General features: G+C 44.8%; 1 protein-coding gene across 20 annotated transcripts in view; it reads right to left on the minus strand.

The window, feature by feature from the left end:
- Positions 1-23,554, minus strand: part of NTRK3 (neurotrophic receptor tyrosine kinase 3) — a 386,973-nt gene that overhangs the window by 140,602 nt on the left and 222,817 nt on the right. For all 20 annotated transcript variants that reach the window (XM_077937781.1, XM_077937778.1, XM_028850223.2 and 17 more), the window contains 1 exon segment: positions 16,263-16,451. In XM_077937781.1, coding sequence (XP_077793907.1) covers positions 16,263-16,451 — 189 coding nt within the window.

Consider the following 23,554-nt stretch of genomic DNA (forward strand, 5'->3'; position numbering starts at 1 on the left):
AGCCTGTGCATATAAGGCAAAATGTCATGCCTTCATCACTTGGGTTGGCGTTAGGGATCATTCTTATTTTCTTCTTTTCACTTTTCTGGATTTTCCTCAAAATATTTTCAGTGATCATATATTACCTTGAAACCAAAAACGAATGTTAGGTGTTCCTGTTTATTTTCTAAAGAGGCATAGAGAGGCCAACCAGAGTTGTGACCACCATCAAAGGATGAACTACTGAACACATAATCCCAGAGATGCATGGGAAGCCAATGAGGAACCCCTAAGGATATGTAAGGAGAAGCCATGGACCGTTTTGCTTAAACACCAGGAATTTAAATTTACAAGATGAACTGTTCCTAAATGGTCCATCACCTTTTCTTATGAACTTTCTCCTGTACCGCAAGAGTTGTAGCTATTTGGGTCACTTTGCTGAGAACAAGAAGAAGGAATGGACTAAGCTGCCTCAGAACTAGGCAGACCGCTATGGCAGGCTCTTCTCCAGCTGGGCACAGCAGGGCACGCCCCTCCCAGGGGCCTCTCATTCAATGCCTCTCACCATTTACATTCCAACAGTGTAAGATGACGGATACTTTTAATATGAGAGAACTGTCATTTATTTATTAGCTGGGGACAGGCTTTGCAGCCAGAAAGGATGCATTATAAATCAACTCCTTTCTCAGCCATTAAAAATTAATACAGTTCATAATGTAGAACGTCAGTAATTTCTTTATAAGAGGAGAGTGTCATTTTTTTTCTTTTCTTCCAGGTTTTGTTTTTACTTCCTCCCTTCTTTGGGGATTATTTTTTTCTTTCCTAAAGACTGGCTGAGTATAAATTACCCCAGGGAAGGGGAATATACCCTTTCAGACAAGGTTGAAAAAAAAAAAAAAAAAAGCCCCTGATCAAATTCCCCATGGAAATATGGTCCACTGCATCTTTCAAATTTGCCTCACTAAGGCTCACTTATAACATCCCTTGTTTGTTTCTGATCTACCTTGCATCAAAAATGGGAGGCATTTTAGGTTTCTGATAGACCAGAGGGAAAGAAATACAAGGTGAGTGATTTGAGGTGTGCTGGGAGGTCTCTGAATATTATTTTCTAATGATTGCTCCCTCACAGAGGGGCCTTCATTAGCTTTTCTATTGTATCCAAGTTAACTTGGCACTCACCAAAAGAAGCATGGATGTTAGAAGCTCAGCCCAAGACCAGAAACCCTTCATACAGCTCCTCCTTTAGGCCTAGGATCCAAGGATGCAGAAGGAAAAGATGGCACCAGAATATGCCAAAAGGCTGATTAGCTAAGCCTCCATGAAGGCTTCCCCTTTGGTTCTTCCCCAGAGTGGCAGCTCCAGGAAAAGTGAAAGCTTGGAATTAGAAAGAAGATAGCATCTGTTCTTAACTTCAGAGGAAATAAAAGGGAGAATCCAGAATCTGTGATGTCTCCATTTCACCTTAGCAATACTGAGGAGTTTGCAGTGGTTTGTTCAACCAAGTTGACCTTCTCAAACCCTGAACAAAGGAATATATGTGAAGGGAGGGGGGACCATCCCACTCCTAGTCAACCCACCGAGCACACTTTCCTGACTTTGGGGAATAGGGGGAGGAGGGTCACCCAGAGATGAACATCACGCCCCAGGCACAGGCTCCCTGTGTTGATGTCTCTGTCAAACCAGCCATGATTTAGTTAAAGCTCCTAAGTAACAAATCCCCACAAATCCCCAAGCACATATTTCAAATCTATTTTCAGAATTACACTGAGCATAATTCAACCAATCAATGAGCCATTAGGAGTTTAGTCCCAACACTTCTTCATTACCAGTGGCATTAGGGCTGCTCGACTCAGCAGAATCCAGTGCAAAGAGTTGCTGTATCACCAGCAATTCTAAGTCTGGGGACAGAAGCTTATACGTTGCCTACTGAGAGGCACAGCCACAATCTGGGTGACAAATTAAGCGACAAAACCACCAGCGACAGGATAAAAGGAGACTTGGCCAAAAATAGGTCAACTTGGATCCAAGGACTTCTGCTCTTCTCCTTCAGGGGTAGCTCTTGCATCACCTCCAATGCCCATCTCTAGCTGGACCCTGCTTCTAGGAGGCCTGCCTCGTGGGGATCTGAAGCTCCAAAGAGCCTTCTGGGGTAGGCACAGGGAGGGGGATGACTACATAGGAGCTAAAGTGCTAGAGAAGAATTGCCTTCTACTGCCTCACTGGTGAGCACTATGGGTCACCCAAACTAGCAACCATCTGAAAGTCTCCAAGATCTCCCAAAAGGTGGGGGTGGGGGTGAATTGGAAGTCAGCTGACAGTGGGAGATTAGTAGAAGTGGCATGCTCCTAAACTCTACAGTTTGAATCCTGGCTTTACCTTTGACCAGTAAATGACCTTGGGCAAGTCCCTTAACTTCCTTGCTTCCCTAAGAAATGCCTAATCTGTAAAGTGGAGAACACTACACTTACATTAAAGCCTGATGTAATGTAGAAAGAAAGACTTCATGAAAAGAAGAGGCGGCGGTAGGCTCTGTCACATCACAGTTTTGTCATTTTCTAGCTGCAAGACTCTAGCAAATATTTTAACCACTACCTGTGCCTCAGTTTCCTCACCTAGAAAATGGGGAAAGTAATAGACGCTACCTTATATGAATTTTTTCTTTTTCTTTTTTTTTTTTTTTTTTGAGATGGAGTCTCGCTCTATCGCCCAGGCTGGAGTACAGTGGCACGATCTCCACTCACTGCAAGCTCTGCCACCTGAGGTCACACCATTCTCCTGCCTCAGCCTCCTGAGTAGCTGGGACTACAGGCCGGCTAATTTTTTTTTTTTTTTCATGTTTTTAGTAGAGACGGGGTTTCACCATGTTAGCCAGGATGGTCTCGATCTCCTGACCTCATGATCCGCCTGCCTTGGCCTCCCAAAGTGCTAGGATTATAGGCATGAGCCACCACGCCCAGCCCTCATATGATTTTTGTGAGGATTGAACAATTTATTATTATATTTAAACTGGTTTTGGTGCCTAAGATATAATAAGCACTACGCAGTGTATGATTTTATTATTATTTGAATGTACTTCAAGTTCAGAGCCTGGCCCTTGGTAAGTATTCAGTAAATGTTAATTTATTTATTTATTTTTTACTACTCCCCCTTTTCCCCTCTCTTCACCACCTACCTCCTCCCACCTACTCTCCAAAAGCTATGCTCCCAAAGGATCACATAGCAGCTCTGAAGGATTCACACAGCTTGCTCAACCAAGATAGTTGGATCCAGCTAAAACCACAAGCAGAAATGTTTCATCACCCAGGCATAAAAGTCTAGCCTTGAAAATTAGCACGACAGTTTACCAGACCAGAACAGTGATGATGACAACAAATTACTAGGTTGCTCTTCCTAAGAGGAGAGATACAAGGAGTAAAATGTACATGGTGTCAATGTTTTCATCTTCATTCTACCCCCTGTACCCCAAGAGGCACCTGCTTACTCCTAGAAGAGCAGGATGACAGTATATGCAAGGCTGAAAGCCTAGGTGAGCATTTGCTTTACTCCTGGAAGAGACCTGGGTGGCAGGCACTGTCATTTCTAACAGTCACTTCCCGTTTCTTGCTAACAGAGCCCTGTGATTCTGTGCAGACATATGCCCTCCAGGCAACCATACGCCTCAGGGAAAATGAGTTCCATTCCCAGCCCCAGGGGAGAATCTGGAGGGGCCTAAAGTGCTTGGGGGTAATTCTGTTCCCTTTAAGAGTGACTGGCTTGGGAATAAACATATGACATAATTCTGGCCAATGAAACAGGAAGGAAAGACTACTTAGGTGCTTTGGAAAAAGGCTTTCTCAGTTTCAACCCACCCACAAAAAGAGACAGCCCCGTGGGGCCCCTAGTCCATGTGCTTGGCTGTGATCCTTGGAGCTGCTGCAACCATTTTGTAGCCATGAGAGAAGTCAACCTGGTGATAAAGCAAAACACAGAAAGGCAGAGGCAGGAGAATCAGAAAAAGCAGAGCTAGAGTCCTAATACACTTCACCAGGAGCCTTCCCTAGCTCTTTAGCTGAGTTATGCGATGATTGACATCTTTCTTGTTTAAGCTGAGTGAGTCAGGATTGTCTTGTACTTTCAGTCAAAAGGATCTCAACTGATATAATCAGTGTCTAAAACATGAGATATGTGCACAAATATGAACAAGACTCAGACACATGTACATTTGTGTCTGAAGATCCTGTGTATAAGTTTGCTAAGAAAAAAACAAAAGGGCTGTGCACTCACGTCTAAGGACAAGCAAAAAGGAAGTCAAATAAGCAGACAGACATTGAAGCCCTAACTTCGGAGGGGACCGTGCAGGCACAAACATATGAGAACTCAGCGTAATGCACACAGGCAGGCATACAAGGGAGAAGAGGAGCTTTGTTTCAACAAAATTAAGTTTGCTGACAAAGGGAAGGGTGAAACAAAAAATCAATCAAACAAAAACACAAACAAAAGAATCTCGCCATGAATCTCTCTGCCATCTTCTAGTTGAGCCCACACAACATTTTGGTCTCATTAACTCAACAGGAAATTGGCCTGAGCCCTCTGCTCATCTACATCCATCATTTCCTGACAACCAACATATTACAGTGCCGACTCCTAAGAGCATCTTCGTAGCTGTGGAGCCGGGTGATAAAATGCTGTTTCTTAGAGTTGGGGGAAAGAAGTCGCTGGAGGGCATTCTTATTTCAGAAATAACTCCAAGCTTGGAAAACATATTTTTTGGTACCATCAAGCTGGTGTCCCCCAAGAGCATATTTATATCAGAAATCGTAATGATCGTTGTAAAAATATTGCTATCAAGGCGAGGATGATCACGTATTGTCACTTATACAAGTTTACAGAGTATTTTCAAATTCTCATACCCCTTCATCTCAAAAGATACCTGCTAAGGTGGTCACCTTTTCTTATCTCAAATTTAGAGAAGGCAAGTACCTTGCCCACAGTCATGCAGTGGCTGAGATGATAGGCTGGGACCTGGGTCTAGGGCCACCCATGCTCATGTCACTTTCGTTTCTAATGAAAAAGGATCCTCTGCAATCCCCTAGTTCAGTTCACTCTCTCAGCTGCTAGACCCTGCCTACTGCATGCCAAGACCATTATATTATCTTCTTGAAATAAGAAGATGCTTTGACCTTCCAAATAATAGTTTGGAAATAGTGACTTTGAGAAGGCTGGCTGCATCTTGGTTTGAGCATTTCTCCTTGGAGCAGCTCCCTAAGATTCCATTCCTAAGTGGCAGCAGATCTGCCTGGAAACAAGGAATGCAGTGAAACTTTGGCCATGACCAGCCTCTCCGGATCTGGGGTTTAGGAAGTGTTAGAAGCACCTGCAAGAGCTTCTAGGAAGAGAACAACAGGCAAAGATCCCCTGATCCATTTAAGTGTAGGATTTAGTGCTCTGCCAGAAATCCTGAAGAATGTTACCACCCCAATTCGGGCTATTCTCATGGAATGCAGCTACGTCCTGTCCCTCCCAGGGGCTTGAGAGGAAATGTGACAGTGCCTGTGCCAAATGGGTTCAGGCCCATCTGGGCACTGTCACAGTGAGTGACCACACCTGCTGGGGAGGCAACAATGGAGCCCCCAAACCCCAGAACAGCCCTGAATGGGATCCATTGAAACATCTGTGTCTACAGAGATGCTAACAGGTATACCTCAAAATCAGGTTCAGTAGTTCAAGAAATTTGGGAAGTGCTGCAGACCAAAGGTTCTTCTTGGAAAGTCTCAGGGATCTCTAGCATTAAAGGCTCTCAGAATCCTACAGTATGAAAGTTACTTAATCCAGGTTTTCCCAAAATTATTTTGCCATGAAACTTTTTTTTTTAAGCAATGCCTATTCGTATCCTTCAGAGAACAATTTGCGAAACAATGAATTAAAGGCAGCTGAAGAGAAGATGGAAGGGCAGTTGTACTCTTGGCTTCTTGGCTAAGGTGTGGGTAGAGCTTTGGTTTTTAGTTATTGACTGTCAATAATATAGTGCAAGGGGAATGAGAACCAACAAATTCTTGGGCACATCTGTCATAAGGAACGACTCACGTATTCACTCATAGAAGATGGAGGTGATGACCACTTTCCCCTGGAAAAGGGCTTCTGGAAAGAGAACACTAATAGAGACCACCATAAACTACTGAGATTACTGCTTGTAGGTGGGAGAAGGAGATCTTTTTCCCTTTCCCTGATTTTTAACTTCTGCCCTTAAAATAAGAATGTCTGTCTCCTTGGAGACACGGGAAGTAACCCCAAGCCCTTCCCTCACCCTGCATTCCTGGCTTCTCCCTGTGAAAAGCAAGTGACTTCTTTGATGGGTGATGAGGGTGGAGTCCATCATCCGCCATCACATTTCTCTTCTGGGCAAAGTTCATGAAGAAAAGGGATTCTCTCCTTGCGCATATGAGCTTCCTGGGGTGTTCCTAAGCTCTCTGGCTTCCAAAAGGTAAGGTGAATCATGACTCTCCATGCAACTGAATGAATAATATCTGCTCAGCAAACCCAAGTTCTATCTGTGCATCCCAAGTTCAAGACTGAGGAGAAGCACCAAAAAGCCCATTTTGGCTTTACGCTCAAGCTGCCTTCTTGGGCGCAACAATAATGATCATCTTTTGATTCCTATCTGACCGCTATATGTACGTTTTAGCTGGTTCAGAATTATGACCCTCTAAAACTCCAATACAGACTGGATGCCTGAATCCAGTTGAAGAAGAAAAAATATAAACTAATTATCTCTAGGAACTCTTGAGGTAGAAAGCATCTCTGGAGGAAAGCTAATGCTCTCACTCCTTGAAGACAAGACTGAGGCCAAAACATGCCAGGAAGACAAGTAGTCCTTCTGCTTCTAGGCCTTTGAGCAGAGCAAAAAGGACCCACTCCATGTTCTGCTCACCTTCAGCTTTCGGGTGCAGCTTCCTCTGGGCTCCCAGGCCACCATGAAATGACATTACTCCAACTTGGCTGGGGGGTCTCATCATTCTTCCCCTCCTCGACCATGAAGTGAATGCTTATCCCCAAGTACTTTTTTAAAGCCAATTACCTTGTATTTACAGGGAGCATAATTAGACCTAATTACTTAATTAGCATGACTGCATGCAGCTACTAACTTTGAGTATGTGATTATGGCAGTGAGGCACAGAGCAGATGAGGTCATGATAACCGCAAGGATGGCAGGTGGTCTTGGCCCAGGGAGATGAATGCTAATCTGTCACTTTGAACTAGTTGGTTATAGCTCCAAAGTGCATGCTAGGAAAGTCTAGTGTTTTCAATTAATTTCAGGGAAATGGCTTCATATGATTTTTTTCTTCCTGGGATGGGGGAAAAATGTCAAAGTGCCATGCTTGGATTGTACCAACATTTAGGGAACTCAGACGTCAGCACCCAGCAGAGATTAATATCTTGAGGCTGAGACCCTGCAGACAAGCTTGTATGTACACTAAGTTCAAGCCCATGGGCCCTGGACTTACTCGCTGGGCTCCCAAGATATCTCATTCTGGCATCATCCAGCTCTTTCTAGAAAGAAAGAATACTGGTAATATGTTCAGACCCATCCCTCCCTCCAGAGACCTTGTGCTTACCAAACCTAGGTCTGGTAGGTTTGGTAAGAATTCCTGGGGGTCTCCTAGTTATTCTAATTCAATCTGAAGATAAGATTTAAGAAAAATCAGAGGGGTACAATACAAATTTATGTCCATTTAAAATGTTTTATGAAACACTGCCTACCAAGCAAGGCCTGGAGATACAGAATTGGTAAAAAAGATGAAAGCTAAATGGTTCCATTATTAACCAAGATTCACCAAGATTCATCCTATGGTTCCCCCAGAGTGGACTGTCAAGATCCAACCAGCAGCATAAAAGAGGGGACCCATCAGAATCCCCCATCCACCTTGGTCCTATTTCTCTCCCATGTCACATCCAGCAGAGCCTGCCTTCTAAAACAACCACAGGGAGCAAACAGCAGCCCCTGGTATGCCAACCTCGCCTCCTCAGCTGCACACCCACACTCCCAGCCCAGCCCTGTAACCAGATCTCCTTCTTTCCATCAGGCAAGTCCATCCAGGACTTCTTCTAGAGAAAGACTTATTCTGCAGGAGCAGCAGCTGCTGCTGTTGCCTCTGCTACTGGTTCCAGGAAGGGCCCCAGCCTCCCAGACAAAGGAGCCCATTTTCCATATTTCATCTGCAAGTCCATTATGCTGAGTTAAGTGGCTGGGAATAAATACCCATCATTACTCTGCACTAAGCGATGTTTGTTAGTATAGAAGGTGACAGAATCTATATCACGCCAATGCACTATTAATACTGCATTACGCACATGTGCTTTGTGCTCCCCACCGCAGCTGGAAACTGGCCTGGGCAAATCCTCTTCCAGAAAAGGCAAGCTTCATGGTTAATTGGCCCAGAAGAAAAGGAGGAGATAAGCCACTTGCACACTCTGATAAAAGGAACCACTGGTCCCAGCCAAAGAGACGGTGCACAGATCTAGTAGTTCCAGCTTTGGTTATCTGTGCAGATGTTCTTGCCTTGTGGGCTGGTATGTTAGAGGGGAATGCATCAAGTTTTCCTAGGGAAAGAATGAGGCCAGGAACCTCACACTACTGCTCTGTAGCTAAAGAGGCGTAAGAGGCCCGGCGTGGTGGCTCAAGCCTGTAATCCCAGCACTTTGGGAGGCCGAGACGGGCGGATCACGAGGTCAGGAGATCGAGATCATCCTAGCTAACACGGTGAAACCCCGTCTCCACTAAAAAATACAAAACATTAGCCGGGCGTGGTGGCGGGCGCCTGTAGTCCCAGCTACTCGGGAGGCTGAGGCAGGAGAATGGTGTGAACCCGGGAGGCGGAGCTTGCAGTGAGCTGAGATCCCGCCACTGCACTCCAGCCTGGGCGACAGAGCGAGACTCCATCTCAAAAAAAAAAAAAAAAAAAAGCTAGTGCCTGAAAAAAAAAAAAAAAGCTAGTGCCATACCACCAGAAACTAGGAAGAGGTACGGAAGGATTGATTTCCCTATAGGTTTCAGAGGGAGAATGGCCCTGACAATACCTTGATTTCAGACTTTGGGCCTCCAGAACTGTGAGATAAAAAATTTCTGCTGTTTGGGGCCACCCAACTTGTGGTACTGTATTCTGGCATCCCTAAGAAACTAACACAATGCTTTTCAATAAGTGAGGAAATAAAAACTGTAATACAGTCACACAATGAACTATTGCTCAGTAATAAAAAATAAAATGAGCTATCAGGCTCGGCACGGTGGCTCACACCTGTAATCCCAGCACTTTGGGAGGCCGAGGCAGGCGGATCACGAGGTCAAGAGATCGAGACCATCCTGGCTAACACGGTGAAACCCTGTCTCTACTAAAAATACAAAAAATTAGCCGGGCGTGGTGGCAGATGCCTGTAGTCCCAGCTATTCGGGAGGCTGAGGCAGCAGAATGGTGTGAACCTGGGAGGCAGAGCTTGCAGTGAGCCAAGATCGTGCCACTGCACTCCAGCCTGGGAGACAGAGCAAGACTCCATCTCAATAAATAAATAAATAAATAAATAAATAAATAAATAAAATAAAAAATTTTTTAAAATTTTTTTTATAAAGCCAAGAAAATTTTTCTTAGCTATCAAGCCAAGAAAAGACATGGAGGACCTTAAACGTATATTGCTAAATGAAAGAAGCCAGTCTGAAAAGGCTACACACTGTATGAGTTCAACAATATGACATATGGAAAAGACAACACTATGGAGACAGTAGGAAGATCAGTGGTCACCAGGGATTGAGGGATGTGAGGGGATAAATAGATGGAGGACAGGGGACATTTTGGGCAGTGAAATTATTCTGTCCGATACTATCATGGTGGATACATGACACTATGCTTTTGTCAAAACCCACAGAACTGTCCAACACAAGCAGTGAACCCTTCTTAAATTGTGGCCTTTAGTTAACAAAAATGTATCAATAGTGGTTCACCAATTGCAACTAATATACCATAATTACGCAAAATGTTAATAATAGAGAAAACTGTGGTGACGGTGGGGAGTGAAAGGGAATATGTGGGTGCTCTCTGTACTTTCTGAAATTGTTCTGTAAATCTAAACCTATTCTAAAACTGTTCTTTAAAATAAATAAAAATTAACCCCAGGGCCAGGTATCACCTGATCTGAAGGTAGTCATGGCCCCTCAAGAACTTGATTCTATGGAGAATTCAGAGAGGGGTAATAAGTGCCAACAGCCAGACTGAGGTTGGCCCAGCCTCATGACTACAGAGGACTTCAGCCAACCCTGAACACCCTATACAGGACTGTCCTTATCCTAGAAACAGAAGAGTGAGCCTCTATAAAACAAAAGAACTGTCCTTAATAGGTTGCTTCCCTGACCTCCAGCCATGCTGAGTATATGTCAATCACTAGAGGTCTAGGCAACAAGATTTGATAGGGGAGGGATGGATGCAGGAGTTAACAGGTCTGAGTTTAAATCTCAGGCTCTCTCTTGTATGATCTGGAACAAGTCACTTAAGCTCTCTGAGTCTCAGTTTCTTTATAAAATGGGAGTAGCAGCTCCCCCTCAGAGAGCTGGTTAAAGATCGCATAAGATAAAAAACATAAAACACCAGCCCAGTGCTTGCTCTAAAGAGGCTGTTGATACAAATCAATAAGCTTTCCTTTTCTTCTCTGTGAGTTTCTTTCTTTCTTTCTTTCTTTCTTTCTTTCTTTCTTTCTTTCTTTTTCTTTTCCTTTTTCTTTTTTTTTTTCTTTTTTCTTTTTGAGACAGAGTCTCTCTCTGCCCCCCAGGCTGGAGTGCAGTGGCACCATCTGGGCTCACTGCAAGCTCTGCCTCCTGGGTTCAGGCCATTCTCCTGTCTCAACCTCCCAAGTAGCTGGGACTACAGGCGCCCGCCACCACGCCCAGCTAATATTTTGTATTTTTAGTCGAGACGGGGTTTCACCGTATTAGCCAGAATGTTCTTGATCTCCTGAACTTGTGATCCACCCACCTAGGCCTCCCAAAGTGCTGGGATTACAGGTGCAAGCCACCGCGCCCGGCCCCTTCTGTGAGTTTCTAGAGAGCCTGGGCATGGAGTCCTCTGGCACATCTTAGCACCTTCTTTGACCCTAGTTCCATGCTGTGGTTTCTGTAGAAAATAAAGAATTATGACACTAGGAATAAACTCAAAGTCAGGTTTGGGAAACAGGACATGTATATTTGAGAAATGACAGGCTGACCTATGTATGATTTGGCCCAAAGACATTCAAGACTGGGGCCTGGCACTGACTAAGCTATGGGTTAGAAGGAAGGAAGGAAAGGTTCCATTGGGATAGCATGGGGCTAGGAAGAATTCACGAGAAGCTAGAAATGAAAGAGGTGTTAAAAGATAAACAGAGTGTGGAAGGAAAGGAGAGGGAGTCACAGTCGGGAGGGAAAATGGGCATTTCAAGGTAGCGGCTGGAGGTGTGGGACGGATGATCTGGAAAGAAGGAATAAAGCTGGTAAGTCATCAGCAGACAGTTGAGAGAGAAAGACAGGAGGAGAGGGAGGGAGGGCACAGGTGCTCTGAGTGGTCCTGCAGCAGGGGGCACCATCCCACGTCTCGGGAATCAGCTATGGTTGGCAGTGAGCCCCTGAGGCTGGAGAGCATGTGTCTCTTGTTCCCCGTTATTTCCAGAGCCTAAAAGAAAGTCTGACACAAACCTTCAATAAACATGGATTAAATAGATGAAAGGAGAAAAATCAGCACAGTGGAAAGTGACTCGGATGCTAAGGAGGAAAGGAGGTTCAAAGGAACATGGTCAGGTTTTGCAAAGTGATCACAGACGGAGAGCGGAGGGGCTCCTGGGGAAAAAGAAACAGATAGACCTTCAGGACAGAGACCTGCAAGAGGTGTGGTGGTGGACACAGGAGCAGACAGAGACTACGTCAAGAGGGAGAAGAGAGGAAAGGGCAGGCCGACCAGGATGGAGACAGGTCCTCTTTGCAGGCCCAGACTGGGAAGGCTTGGAGGGGCTGACTCTGGGAAGGTGGAGATGCTGCTTCCTCTGAGACGGGACAACATGGGAGCAAAGGCTGACACTGACACCCGAGGACAGAAGGACGGCGTGGAGGCAGAAGAAGGAAACTAGTTGCCTCTCCCCAGATAGTCTCCGCTTTCTCAACCAAGAGTATGGGTTTGGAGAGAAAACGATGAACAGAGAACTCCAGGGCCTTAAAGAAAGCCGAGAAGCCTTTCAACTGGCCTGTGGGAAAGGGCCAATGTGTGACTCCTGAGACAGCAGCAAGCGGTCCAACCCTCACCCATGAACAGCTTACTGCAGTCCAGAGCTGCCACACGGGTGACAAAGGTAACTGAGGGTCCAGTGTTGCTACAAATAACTTCTAGCTTCTCCCAAGTGACCCACCTGGAGTGGTCCCTTGACCTCTCATTCTGTCGGACCTGGCCCAAAGTCTAGGGTCCTCAGCTATGTGACCAAGAGGGCTGTATCCATTTCATGATGCTCTCAAGAACCAGAGGGCTATACATAAATAATGAGGGGGGCTTTATTAGGTTTTGGGTTCAGTATACATTGCCAACTAGGAGCATTTTTATTCAGGTCTTTCGGAATCCCTGGAAAGGCTAAATAAATGCAGAATAAAGACAATGTCAAATGCAGAGCCCTTGTTGGGAACACAGATGTGGGGATACATGCATCTGATAAGGGGTTGTACCACGTGATCTCTAAATATCCTTGCAGCCTGACATGCTAGGAAAAATGCTATGGACCAGATTGAAAGCAGATAGAAAGTGAGAAGCAAGGAAAGGACCAGCATCCTAATCATTTCCATCAGAAATATCCCACAATTTACGATAAACACATGAGTACAGAAAGAAAAGCACATTTGGGCTTAATCCATCACTAGGGGGACAGGGAAATGAGGCCTGAAGTCAGGTAGCATTATGTTCATGCAATTCCACCCCACATTACACATTTTTAAATGGGACAAAGAGGGGAATCAGAATGAGGAGACCCCCTAGGGGATTCACAATGTGAGCATTTTAATTCTCTTAATCTTCCTGGTTCTTGCCATCCCCCCAAAGGAGTGACCCTGGCCTTGTCTGCCGCACCATAAATGCTCTCCACTTATTTATATGCCAAGATGCATGCAGCTTTAATTATTTATGATACTGTCTCATCGCACACAGGGATGTGTCTTGGAGTCTGTTCCCTCAACTGATGAAGTCGTGGTTAATCAGAGACCTGCTGCTGGCTCAGCCAGTAAATCTCCATTGAGGACTGGCCTGGGCCCCCCTTCACCCTGTCTGTGTGAGTCACCAAGGGATTAGCAGAGGGAGGATTAGACAAATGCAGCCACAATGCTCCTGCTCATGGTCTGTCATGCCACTCATGTTTTCTAAAACAATTAAGAGCCATTCGCTGTCTATTGATAGAACAAAATGTCCCACTTCTCTAAAAAGGCTACTTTCCCCAGCATCAGGGGGTTCTGATGATCTGGAGTCATCTCATGATTTTCCTCTGATAAGCCATTGTTTGTTTCCCTTGCTCCTTCAAGTCTCATCAATAAACCTGCTGTCTTTCCATTTTCACCAACCTTTTCTTGTTTACACTGAAGAACTGTCTGGATCCTTAGAATAGCCACTTTGAGTCACAAATCTAGAGGGCTCTAGCAGGAAGACTTCCTCCATATGGTTTGCCTAGTGCGATGAGTCCTTGGGTATGCTTTGTTTTGACACCAAAGGATGCTCACCAGGCCCCATAGCTCTCTCCATGGCTCCCAGTCTTCCATGGGGACACTTATTCTGATGGCCCAGAGGAAACTTGCCTCCAACACACCAGAGAGTCATCCCATCTGACAATTGTACCGATAACCTGGTATCAGGAGCTTCTGTGAGCAGATATGATCACAAGATCATATTCTGCACCAGGAATCCAGAGCTTCCACTAAAGAGGACAGAGGGATCCTCATTATTCACAGATTCTGTATTTGGGAATTCACCTACTTTCTAAATAATTCACCTCATTATTCACAGATTCTGTATTTGAGAATTCATTATTCACAGATTTTTTTATTTGGCAACACCAAAACCAAGACTCAAGGCACTTTCATGGTCCTTTAGGGACATGTGTAGAGTGACAAAATGTGACCCTAGGGGCACGTTTCCAGCTGAGGCTCAACAAGGAGACATCTGCCTTCGTCCTTTGTCTTTTTAAAAAAAGCCATTTATTTTAATTGGAAAAAAAACCCTGTCATCTGTCATATTTATCACGTACAACAGTGTTTTAAAATTCTTGTTTCAGCTCTCATACTGTAAACAACTATCCTTTCTGTGGTCTATTCCAGATCACATTTTTTACACTTTTGTGCTTGTTGCTGGTGACTGTGCAGTTTAGTACGGCCCCCAAGCATCGTTCTGAAGTATTGGCTAGTGTTCCTTAGCACAGGACAGCTGTGATGTGCCTCACGGAAAAAAATACAGGTGTTAGATAAGCTTTGCTCAGGAAGAATGACGGTGGCCATGGCCATGAGTTCAATGTTAATGAATCAACAATATGTATTAAATAAAGTGTCCTTAAACTGAAACATATGACAAGGTTATGTATTGACTGGTTGATAAAATGTGACCCGAGGCCCACAGGAACCTAACCTCGTGTCTTCCCTAGGAGCAATGGTTCAATGTTCACTAATTCAGTGTTCACAGCAGCTTCACAGAACACAATTGCTACAGATAATGAGAACTGACTGTATATTGAACATAGCAATGTCTAGGTCTCTTCTCAAATACCAACAGCACCCTAGAAAACTCAGTATCAACCCTAGACTGAGCTTGGACTCAGCTACCACCATAGAAGGTCCTTCCTCCCAGCCCCACCCAGGCCAGTCCAGTGGTGAGCCTGATTTGAGACAGGAAATTTAGCCAAAGGTGAACTAATCTTTGCTCTGTGCTTCCCATGGTTTATCTGAAAAACAGGTATCTCTCTTCCTTGCCCAGTGCTGGTCCAGAACCCAGGTGTCCTTTTTCTGATACTGACAGGGAGCATCTGATACACAGAGACAGATTCTGGAGAACACCCAAGGTTGGGAGGCAAATGATGACCTTATGCTGACACAAGCCCAGTCCCTCCTACTGTGACAATGCTCTCCTAAAACTCAGAGCCAGGGAAATGAAGCAAAGGCTGATGGCGGTAGCCCAATGCCCACTTTGCTATAGGATGAACCAGCAGGAGCAGCAAGAGTTCTGTGAGCTACAAAGACTGTGCCCCAAGCACAGAGACCTCCGCCTAGGGGCTGAGCAAGACCAGAAAGTGCCTCTTCCTAGGCCCACTCTGCGACCCACTGAGACATGAAGAGAACCCACTGGCTGGAAGCCTGGGGCAGCCACCCAGAGCCTCGGTATTCCTGTCTGTAAGGTGAGGCCTCAACCTAGCTGATCACTTCTGTCCTTCCAGCTCTCAGGCAGGCACGGGTGTCCCTGTTCTCCAGGAGCTGCTGTGCTCTCTCCTGATGCAATGGATCATTTCCTGGGGGCTGGAACAGTAGGAGGAGCGGGGGTGTGCTTGGGTGTTGCTGGGCCCAGATTGAACCTGGGCACACAGCAGGAGGAACCCTGCTGGATGGACAGCCAAGTCACTGAGGCTCCAGGAGCTGAGAGGGGGTCTAGCAGGGCTCAGCAGAAGGACAAGGAGAGGGGTTGGGAGATGAGAGGGAAACAGGTGCCCTGAGCCCTCTGGTCTGAGTGAGACCTCTGCAGTGGGGAGGTGAGAGTTCCTAGCACTGGGGCCATGATCTGATTCTCAGAAAGTGCACACCTCGGGGCACTGGAGGGGCAGCTAGAGAGATGTTTCCATTCAAAGGTACTCACCGCCCTTTATTCCCTTTCCTCTCATGGAGGCTTGGGTGGAGGTTCTGCTAAGCTCAGGGGCTGCTGTCTAAACAGAGTCAGGTTATGTTTCCTAGTTACATAGGCCAGGTCTAGAGAGAAGAACAGCCTCGCTGTGTCTCCTGCCTTATTGGGAGCACCTCTCAGCACCAAGGGTCCTGCTGAGCCCAGGTGAAGAAAAGAGGGAAGCAGATTCAGACCCACAGTCCACCCCCTTCCCAGAGGACTCTGGTCCTGGGGATTCCTGGCTCAGGCTATTCTTCAAGTTTTGAGACAAACAGGGAGGGTCTCTTAGAAAGTGGGAGGTTGGCAGGTAGTAGGTCACCCTAGAAGGTTCCAGAACCCCAGGTACATGGTCTATCACCAACCACCCTCCCCTCCCCAGGAGGGAGAGCATTCCATCCCAGTACTTACACGTGTCTGGCTTGTGGCAGTTGTGTCCCTGACGGAAGTACTGGGGGTTCTCAATGACAGGGATGCGGGTCATGCCGATGACCACAGTGTCGGGCCCAGCATCCAGTGACGAGGGTGTGGTGATGCCGTGGTTGATGTGGTGAAGTGGGCTGGCTGAGTCCTCCTCACCACTGATGACAGCCACGGGACCTGCACACACCAAGAGAGATGCAGGACCTGGTGACATCACATCCAGCCAGTTCCCAGCCCCATCCAGAGACCACCCCCAACTACTGTTCTCATCACAAACATTTTCTTTTTTTTTTTTTTTTTTTTTTGGTGGGTGTGTTATATATATATATAGAGAGAGAGAGAGATATATATATATATATAGATATATATTCAGTTGTTTGAGTTTGGGTTTCTGATATATTTTAGATATTAATCCCTTATCAGATATACACGGCTTACAATTTTTTTTCCATTCTATAGGTTGCCTTTCTTTTTTTCTTTTTAATGAGATAGAGTCTCACTTCATCACCCAGGCTGGAAGGCAGTGGTGCAGTCTTGGCTCACTGCAACCTCTGCCTCCTGGACTCAAGCGATTCTCGTGCCTCATCCTCTCGAGTAGCTGGGATTACAGGTGCCTGCCACCATGCCTGGCTAATTTTGTATTTTTAGTAGAGACAGGATTTTACCATGTTGTCCAGGCTAGTCTCAAACTAATGACCTCAAGTGATCCACCCACCTCAGCCTCCCAAAGTGCTAGGATTATAGGTGTGAGTCACCACACCCGGCCCACATTTTCTTTATTAGCAAAATCCACTGGAATAGTATTCCTCGAATGCTCTGCATTCTGAATTCAGAGAACCACCCTAAATTCTCTTTCTTGATAATTACTCACCCATCAAACCATGGAAACAGCTGCAAAATCAAAGTAAATTTAAATGACCCTGGCATAAATTACTTTCACTTTCTCCCAAGTCCAAATTAGTTCAAAATAAGAGTTTTAAATACATCTGTTTTCTTATGTAGCAACAATAGGATTTTTAAAATGACGTAGCAGTAGTGTACACCCTGCTCTTCCTCTTCTAGGGAGCTTTAACAATGGCTGATGCTGGATTTCATCGCCAAGGGTTCTGATTCCATTGGTCTGGGAGTGCGAGCTGGACATCAGAGTGTGAGAGCGCCCCACGTGAGTCCCATCTACAATCAGGATCAAGAATCTCTGATGAGTGGCTCAAAGACCCAGAGCCTCTCCAGCTGGCCACCAGATTCCCAGGGGAGTGTCCTGTAGCTTTTACTGCACTCAGCCATCAACCCTCCCTTGTTCACAGGGAGATAAGCCCATTGTGGGCCTGGACCTAACCTGAGCCAAGTTTCACAAATGACAGTAATGAAGCTGCATCATGATCTCCATACCCGCAGCTGGGTCAGCTGTCCCACTCTTGAAATATCCACATTGAGCCAATGGCTTCAAAGAACATCATTTGTGTCTTTACCAACCCCAGCTTCACTCCCGCTTCTTTCTAACCCAAAGAAGAAATCCAGTAAGGACATACAGTTACTCAAAAAGCCTGAGATGGCAAAGATAATTAATGCTGCAGTCTTGGTAGAAAATTATTCTGTTTGGTGCCGTGGTTCTCCCATACATACAAATAAAACTCCTGTAAAGTGAATTAGCTGTGACTGTTTGTGGCTTCATATAACTGGCATTTTAAATGGCTGCTTTGCTAGACACACAGTCCCCAGACAAAGTGCCTGCTGTGATTCAGTTTTGCAGCTTGAACAATATTTCCACTGCAGAAATCCATTATATCTTACTGAAGTTTATGGAGAGAATATTTCCCATCAAATAGCGAGGTGAAGCACCAATGAGGCAGAACTAAATGGGAGACTGGTAAATGCAAACGGAGGCCCCTGAATTCCACTCCATCAGCACAGACAGGCTTATTCCAATCCATGACAAATGTCTGACTGTGTTTGGAGACCGTGTGGAAAAGTAGCTGTAAGTGGTTGCCCAAATACTTGCAATAATCACTTGCCTTGCAAAAAAGAAGACAGTTCCTGAAAATACCTTGTAAACTTTTTGAAAAACTTTACAGCAAATTCCAGTTAAACAGGGAAAACTAAGCACTGGTTTTTATCCCCTTTCCCTCCTCAAACATATACTAAACATTCCCTCTACTAAAATACAAAAAAAAAAAAAATTCAAAAAATATATGTGCCTACTATTCACAAGAGCAAAGACTTATAATCAACCCAAAAGTCCATCAGTGACAGACTGGATTAAGGAAATGTGGCACACATACACCATGGAATACTATGCAGACATAAAAAAGGATGAGTTCGTGTCCTTTGTTGGGACATGGATGCAGCTGGAAACCATCATTCTCAGCAGACTGTCACAAGAACAGAAAACCAAATTCCACATGTTCTCACTCATAGATGGGAATTGAACAATGAGATCACTTGGACACAGGAAGGGGATCATCACACACTGGGTCCTATTGTAGGGAGGTAGCAGGGAGGGATAGCATTAGGAGATATACCTAAAGTAAATGACAAGTTAATGGGTGCAACACACCAACATGGCACATGTATACATATGTAACAAATCTGCATGTTGTGCACATGTACCCTAGAACTTAAAGTATAATAAAATACATATATATGTGTGTGTGCCCAAAGAGAAAGAGGAAGAGAGGTGATAAGAGAAAATAAGATAGTTCAATAATATTTTGGAATTTAAAAAGCAAAAGACGAAAGAGGCAAGAGAAGAGGAAAGAGTGGAAGAAGAGATGACCAACAGGACTGCAGGGGGATTATTTGCAGGCAGCCGGTTCTGCTGGAAAGGATCACTACATGAAAGGATAAGACAGCCAGGAAGGCTGAGGTGGAGTGAGGCTCCAGGCAGGAACAAGGTGCCCCCACCATCACCTCGCTCCCCTCCCACAGGACTCTAGTGGTTTACCCAGAGACATTGAACCCAGAAGGCTCAGGGGAGGGCTGGGATGAGGCATGAAGCTGAGCCCCTTCTTCCTGCAACCCTGCCTCCCCATCACCCCAATCTCATCTCATACCAGCACCCTGCAAGAGATTAGAGAATGCATCTCTGGATGAATTCTTTCAAAAAATACTTCTCGGTATGGACATTTGGGGATCTCCCAGTGGAAAGTCAAGTTCATTCTGTGATCATGCCACAGTGAAGCCTGCCGGTTGGCAAGCCCCACCCATGCACACAAGGCAGAATTGCACTAGCTTTCTAGGGGTCAATTCCTAAATATGAAGAAACAGTTCAGGATCACCAGGCACTTCAGCAAAGCTCCGGCATGGGAGAGCACAAGACGAGTAGACAATCAGTGACCTGCAGGAAACAGAGGCAATGCAGGAAGCAGAAGAAGACTTTCTAAAAAAAAACTACTAATATCCTCAGAGACGTCAGTGAAAACACTGCATCTATACAAACAAGGCAATATTTAAAACATGAACAATTACAGGGTAGTGAAGAGTCCTTGGAAATTATGATCATCGAAATTTTAAAGTTAAAAAAGAGTGGAAGATAAAGTCAAGAAATCTTCCAGAAAATTAAACAGAGGAAAGAGGTGGTAAATGAAAAAGGAAAGATAAGAAAATCAAAGGTTTGATAAAGAGATCCAACATCTAATTAAAAGAAATCCCAGAGAGAAAGAGAGAGACAGGGAAAATGAATATGAATAGAAGAGATGAATGGAAAACCAAAAATCTTATGGAAATTTACCCATATTACTTACCCAGTTTCCAGCATAATTAACACAAGTGCACAAATATGAAGGTATGTGCACATACACACACACACACACACACATATATATATCAAGGCACACAATTACACAATGCCAGAGCCCTGGGGATAACGAGAAGATGCTAAGAGGTTCCAGGCAGGAGTGATACATTTATAAAGGAACAGTGAACACAAAGACAATGGAATCATTCTCTATAACAATACCACTATTGTTATTGTACAGAGCAATTCCTTCAACATTTGGATGGGCAACTTTTCAACCTGGAAATCTACACCTAAAAAAAAAATCAACCCACTGTAAGAGCAAAATAAAATTGTTTGCAAATGTGTAAAAAATTGCCTTGCTTGTCCCCGTCTTAGGATGCATCAGGAAAAGGGATGTCAGCAAAACAAGGGGCAAGCAAGGAAAAGAGGAAGCTGGGGATTTAGTATCATCCCCAGTCTCAAGCCACAGCGCTATGGGAAGGAAGTGTCTGGAGGGAGAGGTTACAGAATACAATGATAAAGGCAGGATCCATGTCCAGGCTGTCTTGTTTACTCCAAAGCTCACAAGTCTTCACTGCAACTACAGACTACTTGCTTTATTAGAATTGTAGACCATGGAATGCAGGAAGACACAAAGACCACATGCAACAGAAGTTACGCCTCTAACCCGCCCCTTTCTGTTCTCAGCATTATAGGATGTGGATCGTTATAGTGACATGGAGGAAGGACACAGAAGAGGGAGAAGTTTAAGAAGATACCACATCAAGACTTAAACCTTTTGTGAAAGGCTGTTCCTTTGAATCTGCTCACATGAAGTCCATAGATAGCAAGTAGTCAACAGAATGTTCCAAGAGCCTGGGATCTAAAACAGTCTCTACCTTCTCTACAGTATCTGAGGATTTGAAAAAGCTGGGGTAAGATCCACAGATGGAAGGGTTCTGCCACAGACTCCCAAGCCATGGGAAGGAATAAGATCACCCAGGAAGACCTGATAGAGATAAAAGAATAAAGCCAAACATCAGAGCCCTGGGGACCCCAATACTTAAAATGTAGGCATCAGAAGGAGAGCAAGGAAAAAGAGAACTGCCAGAGACGTAGAAGGAAACCAGAAAAGGATACTGTCTTAGAATTCAAAGGAGGAGGCCAGGCACATTGGCTTATGCCTGTAATCACAGCACTTTGGGAGGCCAAGGTGGGTAGATCATGTGAGGTCAGGCTTTTGAGACCAGCCTGGCCAACATGGTGAAACCCAGTCTCTACTAAAAATACAAAAATTAGCTGGGTTTGTTGGTGCATGCCTGTGATCCCAGCTACTCAGGAGGCTGAGGCAGGAGAATCGCTTGAACCTGGGAGGTGGAGGTTGCAGTGAGCTGAGATGGCACCACTGCACTACAGCCTGGCAACAGAGCAAGACTCCCTCTCAAAAAAAAAAGAAAGCATTCAAAGGAGGAGAGTGTCTAGAAGTTCAAGAGACACACACACTGAGGACAAATAGGATTAAGCCTGAAAATGAGCCACTGTGTTGGAAAATGTGGAGGTGACCTTAATGAGAGAAGTTTCCATGGAATGTTAAGGAAAAGTCAAATTATAGTGAGTTGAGGAGTTAGTTGGAGAAATCCTGATCATTGTAATAATTTTTATTATTGAATACTTCCTACACATCAGGCTCTCTAAAGGTAATTAATCTTATAATGCTTCTGTGACATTGGTACCATTGTTTTCCCCATTTTAAAGATGGAGGCATTACAGCATAAAGAAATGACCTGCCCAAGGACAAACGCCTAGCAAAGAAGTGGTGATGCTAGAATTCAAACTCATAGTCTGGCCCTGGAGCCCGTGCTCATAACACTCCACCAGCACTGCCTTCCTGAAAGTGCAGACTGTGAGGGAAATAATTTGTGCAAAGGGATACTTGATCAATTCTGGTATATTATCCTCCTCATAAGCAGCTGCCTTCTATTGCAGTTCCCCAAGACCCTTTTTAAAGATGTTCCTCTTGACCCTTGAGAATTGGGACAGGAGTGAGTCGCCTTATTAGACTCACTCAGATAGATTACAGATAATTCATCATATCTTCTTCCAAGCACTGCTGAATGTTCCTTTAAGCTATATCCATAGCAGGAAAGAGCATTGCACCATCAGAGTCTTGTCCCATTCCCAAAGCCCTCTTACTCACCTTCGCTCTTCCATAAACTACATTTCTTAAAAGAAAACCCAATAAAAAGCACATAGGCCCATCACTTCAAAGGAAGTAAGAGGAGGTCTCTGCAACTTGCCCCTGCCTGCTTGTGTCTGAGTCCAGCAGGGCTCCTTACAGGGCTATGGCTGGCACTGGGTCAAGATGAGTCTTTCTTGGACAGGGCTGTTCTGGGTATGTAGCAGCCCTAGACCTGGGCATGAAAAGCCAGTCTCAGCTTCATCAGCCACAACAAATGCACCACTCTGCAGAGGATGCTGATCATGAGGGAGGTTGTGCACAGATGGGGGCATGGGGTAGATGGGAAATCTCTGTACCTTTTACTTGATTTTGCTGTGAACCTAAAATCACTCTAAAAATAAAGTCTAATAAAACAAAAATTTTAAAATGTAAAAAAAAAGTAGGTCACTCTCCCCACCACACACATTTCCGAACATGCTTTGTGGTGATGGAGCTGTGCCAGGTTGAGAACCACTGATAGAGACACCAACATGTTATTCCATGAAACTCTGGCCAGTCCTCACACCACTTGCCTCAGGGGAAAACTTACACACCTGTAGCCCCTCTAGGGGAGGAAGCATTTGTTCTCACCATAAGAACCACAGTGAAGATTGTTCTCACCTTAATAACCACAGTGAAGAATTTGTTAAGATACTGAAGGAGGGACGAGTAATACAGAGAAAAATACATCAGCTGTCTGGACAGCTTTCTTCTATTTTCTTGTAGCTGCTGAGGTAGATGGCAGGTCAAGAGGAGTCAAGCTTTGACGTCTACTGAGTCCTCAACACACACACACACACACACACACACACACACACATACAGTCCGCCTACTACCTGTTATCGGCCTCTCTGCTGTCACTAATCCATTCCCAATTACACAATTACTTTGTTACACAACACTAATAATCAAAGAGAAGAGAAACATTCTTATAGTCTTTCTAGTAAATGCAAGCTTTAGAGAGAGACCCTCAAGGGAACAGAGGTTTGCACAGACTCTCAACATCATATTATTCTCTTCTAAAATTGGTGCCTTGTTTTTTTCTTCAGATCCACAGTGGGTTTTATTCTTCTAGCCATACCTTAACAGAACCATTGGATAATTGGAGAAACTCTATGGCCCTGACAGGTGTCTTTCCCCACAGGATGGTCCATACTGTCTGTCCAGAGGCTTTTCCTCCCCTCCCTGTTCTTCCACAGGGGAAAAATGAGGGTGTAGAGCAAGGAATGGCTCCAATTTACATAAATGGTTTATTCCAAGGTGGGATTCAGGTTCCCAGATGTTTGAAATGCTTGTTCCCCAGTGCCGTACAGAAATAGCACTTGAACATAAATTTAATTTCCTCAG

This window comes from Macaca mulatta, chromosome 7, assembly GCF_049350105.2.
Source record: "Macaca mulatta isolate MMU2019108-1 chromosome 7, T2T-MMU8v2.0, whole genome shotgun sequence".
Taxonomy (NCBI): Eukaryota; Metazoa; Chordata; class Mammalia; order Primates; family Cercopithecidae; genus Macaca; species Macaca mulatta.